General features: G+C 33.4%; 1 protein-coding gene across 1 annotated transcript; it reads right to left on the bottom strand.

The window, feature by feature from the left end:
• Positions 1–1,663: 1,663 nt before the first annotated feature.
• On the bottom strand, positions 1,664–3,038 carry LOC132718494 (BTB and MATH domain-containing protein 36-like). Its single transcript, XM_060702191.1, has one exon. It carries the CDS (start codon positions 2,711–2,713, stop codon positions 1,856–1,858), a length of 858 nt encoding a protein of 285 aa, XP_060558174.1. The 5' UTR covers positions 2,714–3,038; the 3' UTR covers positions 1,664–1,855.
• Positions 3,039–9,017: the final 5,979 nt, after the last annotated feature.

The raw sequence follows: 9,017 nt of genomic DNA, 5'->3' as shown, positions 1-9,017 counted from the left end.
GACGACGGGGACATGTATGTTCTACAAACATCTGTTTTATCCTGTGTTGTAGGATGTTTCAATTTTCTTATGTGGGAGATAACTGAAATGTACAGGATTGCCAAGAAATCTGAAAGATAATTTAATTTGCAATATATGGTCTTTAGCAGAAATATAATAAAGCAGTATTATGGATATAGTACCTTTATTCACTAAAGGTTACAGACCAATGAGTGACATTGTATACAATCAACATTACATGCATGTATAAACACAAGTCAATTGTAACACATATCTGTCTATATCTAGTTAAAGTTCTGAATTTTCAGTACATTTAACTTACATATGTATGCATAGATACTTAATGTCTGTACCATGACCAAACAATGCTTACAACACAAAGTAGACACAGTGAATATGGGTATGACAAAAAAGGAGCTTCTTTACATTGAAATATCATTTTTAGCATACCTGTACATTAAAGTGAATATTTCGTCATTGTTGTCTCTTGTAGATATGCATAACCTTTATTAAAATATTTACTTTATATATTTTTGTCTCACATCAATAGTTGTATATTGAAGAGTACACAGGTAAAATGTAATGACATACTACCATGAAGTTGCATTGTAATTCCACAGTATTTATTGACAATGTAAATATACACATTATAAAGCTATGAAAGTACATAGTAGAAGTAAAAAATAGCCGTGTTCATGTCTTGCATCTTGACAGTGTCCGTGTATGTTACTTTTGTTTAACTGTACAACTTTTGCGGAACAAATCCCTTTGAGAGACCACGATTTTTTTAATTGTTTCTGAATGGTGTTACTCAAGTCTGGTTATATTTATGGTAAATACTGATCCTATTCTTGTAAAGGCACAGGCTCAAGATAACTCTGCAAAAGATATGCGTTGGAAAAGATTAGCTTTTCTTAACCCATAACTTCATGAGCATTTTGTGAAAAATGGCTGTTTTCATTGAAAAGTCTCCCGTTACAAGTTCAAATTGCTATAATACTATAAAAACTGCTTCAACACTAATCAAACTTGGCTCAAATGTTGACTGGACCATTGCCCTTGCAACAACATGCTCAGGCTTTAATTTTCTGTTACCATGGCAACGAGGGGACATCTCAAAATTGCCAAAAATCACTATTTTGCGTTGATTTTTTCCATCAAAATTGATTTCAAAGTGCTGCAACTTCTCAATGGATTGAGATAGAGTCAAATGCTTTTCAGCGTTGGTTACACGTTACCTTATGATCAATCTGGGGTCATTTACAGCCTCTCACAAGTCCAAAATTTTCTTGGCGATGAGGGGGACTCCGACCCCCTTCAACCCCCCCCCAAACAGAAGGGGGCACATCCCCCTTCTGGCAACCCCCTGATGTATCTTTTGGCTGGGGGGCCGCGCCGAAAAAGAGGTCACTTTTTTAACAACATTTCTCAAACAAAAACAAGTGTTTGGGGCCTAAATAAGGCATATTTTCATCATTTGAGACAACAAAAAGGGGGGGGGGTGAAAAAGGCGTTAAAAGGCGTGTATATGAAGCAATGGGTTAACAGAAAATGATGAAAATACTTGAAATTACCCTTAATCGCGTTTTTTCATGTTTAAACATGGTCTGTCATATAAATTTGAAGAAAAATTGTTGTTTTGTAGATTTTTTATTTTTTTCATTAAGGCGAGAAAATTACACTCGACAGCTATTTTACCATGATAGATGTATCCTTCATTTCTCATAGTTACTCCTTTTAAAATTGAGACATCAAACGAGTTTTCACGTCTATCAAACGTTGTTTCAAACTTCTGACAATAATCCCTTTTTCCTTCCATTCCATTAAACAAAACAACGTTTCCAACAAGCTTGACCTAAAAGTGTTGTACGTCCGATTTGCATACACTTACAGTCAACATGAAACGATCGCAATTTATTTTCAACGTCAACTGTAAAGATATTTCACATATACTGATGGAACAATAGTGAATTGTGTCCTTATAACTTAATTTCTCTGGCTTCATCTTTATGTACTCGCTTGTCCCCTCCCAATCTTCAAAATCATCAAGTCCTAATCTTTCTCCCTTTTGAAGTTTTGCATGATGATATTTGTACAAGGTCATCAATTTCTTCTGTTCTCGAAGTAAATTTTTAACTTTCTTTTCTGTTTCCAGCTGTTTTATTTCCATCTCACTAATAATTTTCCTTTGGATTTCCATGAGAGGTATTGGATTTCTTTCGTTCGCTCCATCAAGTTCAGCTAGGGACTTGTTAGCTGCCAGTTTCATACATTTTTCTGATAAAGTTTTCAAAGAATAGAGACAAGCCAAGTTGTATAATTTAAAAATCTTCTCTACGGAGCATTTTTCATCGACATCTCTCAGAAAACAATCTTCGCACTTCGATTTAAGTTCAAGGACTTGGTATTCCTCTGCCAAACCTATGATTTGGAATGCATTGTCAATGGTAACATCTTTCCTTACAGTTGGATATATACATTTAAGAAACTCCTCCATGTCTGCTGATAGTTTTCCAGGTAATTCCATTTCATTTTGATCTTTTTCTTTGAAATCTGCTTGGAACATTCTTTCAAAAACGGGTGAAGTAAAAGCCAAAATATTTTTCGCCGCATAAAATCGTTTGCCCTCAACAATGAAACAGAAATCTTCCTTCCATGTTTTGATTGTAAAATCATTTTCTAGTAGTCTACTTTCATCTTTGAAATGTTCCATTATTCTTTTTATTAACTACATAAAAGGAGAACCTGACTGTATATAAGGTATAGTTTATTGTTTACACAGTGAACATTAAGTTTACAACTTAGTGAAACATAACATGATCAAACACAAACTTTTGACAGGTTGTCACAGTTTTATTACATACAGACGAAATATTTCTAAGACGGTACTTATAGAGATGATTATAAGTTTGTGCACAAACTTTGTCGCAAATTCAAAAAAAAAATGTAATTGCTCAGCATTTAGCGTACCAGCGGACTTCATTGGTAAATTCCAGTCACATCATCACGATAATAGTTGGATTATTTTTACAGCCATTGTAAATTGATCTTCTATCATGCCTTTACAAAGACCTTCGTTACAGTGAGATTACTAGCTGTCTCGCTTGATGAACGCCATAATTCCGTTTAAATGTCACCGTGCAGCTGTAAGATGAATAAAATATTGTTGAGGAACTTGTCCAAGAACATCCAGCAACTGTATGCCGCTTATTTCTGTGGTTTATAACAAAAATGATAATCATTATACAGCATTTTGAAGCATAAAGTTAATATCGGTCACCAGTTATTTTAATTTTTATTTATAAATTTGTAAGAAGCTATCTAGACTGTCACTTATTTCTTGACACTGTTGACAATTCAGTACGTACAGTTAAATAATTTTATACACATGAAAGATCAAATTACAATGAATTATTCAAATAGCAATGTTTTATATTTCACAAAGCAATAATATAACAATTTAAAATTTCCTGTTCCCATACAGTAACTGCGATACCCAAACTGCACAACTCTTTAAGATCTTAATTGCAAAGAACAAAAGAAATAGAAATTCAGATATGCATGTACATTTTACGTATCAAATTACAAAGCTTTTCTAATATTCCATTATGTTTTTCTTTCAGCCCGTTAAGTTGATTTTGAACAAATATAAAGTTAAATACCTTACGAAAATTCTATGAACAAATCTGGAAGCCATACATATTATGATAATGGTAATAGAAGACCGTATTGCAAAACAGATTGTATGAATATGTAATAATAAACCTTAAGCAAGTAAGGCTTAAAATAGAGAAAATTATCGTACTTTAAGTTTAGTGAAAACCAAAAAAGGATACATGTAAGTTTTAAGATCACATCTGTTGCGTTTGTACCAACTCAAAGGTCTATTAAACCCTCGAAATGCTTCTTCTTTTTATAAATATATACTTAACATATTTTGTTCCAGTTTTCAAAATGTTACACGTTGGCCTTTAGAGGAACTATCATTAGGCGTGCAATTGGTATAATAATAGTTATCTAAAATTCTGTATGTACATGTATGTTAAAATGCTACTTTGTTCTACATTTTGCTATCATTTCGACACTGGTGGAGGAAGACCTCAGGTGTCCTTCCGTGCATTATTTCAGGCAAAAACGGGCACCTGAGTAGAACAACCGACGTTCCGTAAGCTAGCTGGATAGCTTCCTCACATGAAAAAAGTCAAAGTCCCTGTCGGGATTCGAACCCACAGCGGTGAGGGGCAAGTGATTTGAAGTACCCGTTTTTCAAAATGATACATGTAAGTTTCAAGATCACATCTGTTGCGTTTGTACCAACTTAATTAAGGTCCATTAAACCCTCGAAAAGCTTCTTTTTATTTTTATTTTATTTTTAATAATTACATATTTGTTTACAGTTTTCAAAATATTACACGTTAGCTCACTAGCTTCTTTTGCGATTAAGTTTTTTGTATGGCTGTGAAAATGCTATACATTTTGCCTAAATGCACATTCAGCTTTACTTTCTTCGATAGTTCAACATCTTACATTGTTTAAACATTATTAAACACATGTTTTAAAGAATTAGAAATTTCTGAGGCATAATTAATGTGCCTATAATTAGATCTAGATATAAATATATGTATACAAAACTTTCAACTAACACTCATTTGATACACATGCAAAATAGACGGTTTTAAAAAAGTTAATTATCTAGAAAAAGCCGACAGGGAATTTTTGATGCTACTGCATGATAATAACGACTAAAATTTTATTCATAGCTAAGCGCAGAGTAAAACGACATTGGCCGTACATCATAATAATTTAGAAACTTCATTCAAAATCGAATGTTGAAGAATTTTTGCCGCTTTTTTATTTCTTTTATTTTGCTTTTTTACTACGTTTGAAACCCATCGTTTTTCGTAGTTCATATAAACTACATTAACTAGAACTATCGCTGAATGCGATTCATACCCCCACTAATGTTCTTGACAGAAGACAACTTGGAAAGGTGGTTAAGGGAATAACTTTAGTGGCACAAATATATACACATAAAAAGAAATTATCTCTGGTGAAAAAAATACTAATTTTACAGGTAATAGTATAAATATATATTGTCAAATCATGTTCGAAACAGTTACAAATAACCTTTCATTTTCCCAATGTACTAAACATTTTCTAAGTCAATTTTTGACCTTCAACTGTGGCCTTGACCTTAAGCTGGCACAAGGGTAAGATGGGTTCGCACATTGCCCAGCTGGGGTGAACATTTGAGTAAAGTTTGGTTTGAAGAAAATCCTTCTATTAGTATAGAATTTATAGAGCGGACACGACATATTGTCCAGTTTTGATTGTATGTAAATTTAAAGACTTAAAAATGGGCATAACTTTGTCAAAATGCAATACAGAGTTATGAAACTTGACCTGCATATCTTATTTGTGACACCTCATATATCTTTTTAGTTTCAAGCAAATACCTGTGCTTGTTTCAGAAATATAAGCAAGCACACGTTCAAATTTAAGAACATTTTCTTAGTCAATTTTTGACCTTCAAGTGAGACCTCGACCTTTAGCCGGCACATAGGTAACATAGATTCTGCACATAACCTTGTTGAAGTGAACATTTGAGTAAAGTTTGAAGAAAATTCTTCCATTAGTATAGGATTTATAGAGCGGACACGACATATTGTCTAATATTTGATTGTATGTAAATTTGAAGACTAAAATGCAATACAGAGTTATGAAACTTGACCAGCATATCTTAATTGTGACACTTCATGTATATTTTAAGTTTCAAGCAAATACCTATTCTAGTATCAGAAATATTCAAGTACAATGGTAAAATTTAAGAATATTTTCTAAGTCAATTTTTGACCTTCAAGTGTGACCTTGACCTTAAGCTGGCAAAAGGGTGACATGAGTTCTGCACATCCCCCTGTTGAGGTGCACATTCGAGCCAAGATTGAAGAAAATCTTTCAATTAGTGTAGGACTTACAGAGCGGACACGACATACTCTGTAATATTTGACTGTTTGATATTTGACCTTAAATTGTGACTTTGACCTTGAGCTGACACATGGGCAACATGGGTTCTGCACATCCCCTTGTCAATTTTTGACCTTCAAGTGTGACCTTGACCTTAAGCCGGCAAAAGGGTGACATGAGTTCTGCACATCCCCTTGTTGAGGTGAACATTTGAGCCAGGATTGAAGAAAATCTTTCAATTAGTGTTGGACTCACAGAGCGGACACGACATACTACGTTATATTTGATTGTTTGATATTTGAACTTCAATTGTGACTTTGATCTTGAGCTAACACATGGGCAACATGGGTTCTGCACATCCCCTTGTTGATGTGAACATTTGTGCCAAGTTTGAAGAAAATCTTTCAATTAGTGTAGGACTTACAGAGCGGACACAACCTACTGTCTAATATTTGATTGCTTGATATTTGACTTTCAATTGTGACCTTGACCTTGAGCTGACACATGGGCAATATGGGTTCTGCACATCCCCTTGTTGAGGTGAACATTTGAGTCAAGTTTGAAGAAAATCTTTTCAATTAGTGTAGGACTTACAGAGCGGACACGACATACTGTGTAATATTTGGTTGTTTGATATTTGACCTTCAATTGTGACTTTGACCTTGAGCTGACACATGGGCAACATAGGTTCTGCACATCCCTTTGTTGAGGTGAACATTTGAGCCAAGTTTGAAGAAAATCTTTTAATTAGTGTAAAGACTTACAGAGCGGACACAACATACTGTCTAATTTTTTCATTTTTGATATTTAAATTTTTAAAAATCGGACCTTAACCTTGGGGTTTGACATAGGGGCAATTTTGGGTTTTTTCACATCCCTTTTTTGGGGTTTAAACCCTTTTTAAGCAAATTTGATGGGGAAAATTTCTTTCAAATGGTTAGGACTTACAAGCGTACACAATATTTGTGTAATTTTTGTTTGTTGATATTTAATTTAAAATTAGCCCCAACCTTGAGTTTGACCCCATGGGCAAAAATTTTTTTCTGCACATCCCCTTTTAAGGTGAACTTTTACCCCAAATTTAAGAAAATCCTTTCCAATTTGGGTTTATAGGTTTTATAGAGGCGGCACAAAAATTTGGAGACGGAAAGGCCCGGGGACGGACGGGCCCGCCGACCGCCCGAGGGACGGACTAGGATTTATTTTTTAGCCATAAACCTCCATTTGCAAGGAAAAAATATTGTTTATTAAATTAAGAAACTTGATATATAGACTTTTCTTATAATACTGATTGCTATTCTCCTCAGCCGACGGCCTACATCGCATCTTAGCAATGTCTTTAACTGTAAACATCAATGTTAAACATTGTACTTTAATATTTGTCCCGTTTTCGACTTCTTATTCAACAATCAAACACTATGAATAGCAAGCTTTCTTGTAGACAAACAAGTTGATTTCTTACTAACTGGGGTTTCCATAGCCAAGTGAATTATCCCTTACCATTCACAGCTCACCTTCAGTTACCTTTGAGGTAACATGATGAACAAGAAGAATGCTTCCTTAGAAAAGAAGCCCGTAATTGTTGAAATCCTGTGAAAATATTTTCCCTTGAGACAAAAACTGAAGTTTCATCAATCATGCGAAAGATAGCCAATTGTGCTTTATTCTGCTTCCTAAAGCTGAATTCCCCCAGATGAGCTTAAATACTCCAAGAAAATTAACATAGTGAAAAATGTACTAAGAATTAAAGAAATCTATTCCCAATGCAAGAAATAATTTACAATCAATGACTAATTTTGCAGTAGGCTCTATGTATCACCTTATTTCTACTGCACGACTAGTTACATCTATTTTTGGATTTTCTTATCTATACAATGTACCTATTTTTTCGTAGATCTTTAGTGCAAATTGCAGTGCGAAAATTACTTTCTTTATTCACTTGAAAATATCTACATTTTATCAAATAGACCAAATATTATGACAGAATTCAATTATAAAACGTAATTGCTCTTTATTTTGTTTTCCAAAAATGGAAATGTAGAGATACATGAAATAGTAAAATAAAATATATTTAACACTGCTCGAAACTAAACGATTAAAAACAATTTACCTGTTGACGCAAACTACAACACACTAATCAAATGTTAACGCCTTCAGAAATAAACACTTGGTGTCATAGAAGAAACAAACTCGTCCAATATCAGTAGAAAGGTTAACACAGATTAACAAGCAAATGAGATTGTGCAAAAATAATAATAGTAATTTTTTTTTAAAAAATCGCAAATAAAATCGGGAAAACGATTTCCCCCAAAAAGAGTTTCAATGGCAAATATTTATGAAAACGTTTTTGTATACTGCAAAGATAATGTAACATATTTTTTGCATAGGAACATTGTAACAAGAAAGTTCCTCTTTCAATGTAAATTAACCGAATCTAGTTTCTGTGACGTTTGCTTTGAATGAATATTAAAACTATATATTGTATCTGTTTTGGAAACGCCAAACGGTATACATATTCTGGAGTAAATTATTCAAATGGCTAAATGAAATAGGAATAAATGAAACGTATGATAATTTTACATCTTTTTTTCTCACTCTAAAGATAAGACAAAAAAACATTATATATTTTCCTCTTCTCAAAATATTACATGTATAAACCAGTAAATTAAAGAAACAAACTCCATACTTTAGTATCTTCAAAAGGAAATTTTAAACAGATTAACAATTTGAAAGATTTGTAGCATTACAGAATGATACTTTTTAAATTGCTGAATAAATCTAAATGTATTTATTCTTGGTAGAGCTATTAAGTTACGCTGTAATATATGTAACACTGTGTAAAGATGGTGTTGCACGAAATTTTCGTGCATCAATTAGGCGTATCAGATTTCTATATATAGAGTACCGAAAGGTGTTTCAAATCACTCTAGTAATTGCATTGCTTTATTCACGTGTCTATTTTTCCATCCCACCCGTCCCACCCCTACAATTTGATTGAGTACACTGGTATCATATCAGGTTATTGTTGTAAAGAAAACGAAGCTCATTTCGAT

This window comes from Ruditapes philippinarum, unplaced genomic scaffold (assembly GCF_026571515.1).
Source record: "Ruditapes philippinarum isolate M1 unplaced genomic scaffold, ASM2657151v2 ctg386_1_1_1_1, whole genome shotgun sequence".
NCBI classification, from domain to species: domain Eukaryota; kingdom Metazoa; phylum Mollusca; class Bivalvia; order Venerida; family Veneridae; genus Ruditapes; species Ruditapes philippinarum.
Note: the sequence above shows the minus strand (reverse complement) of the source record. Positions and strands in the feature narration are given on the sequence as shown.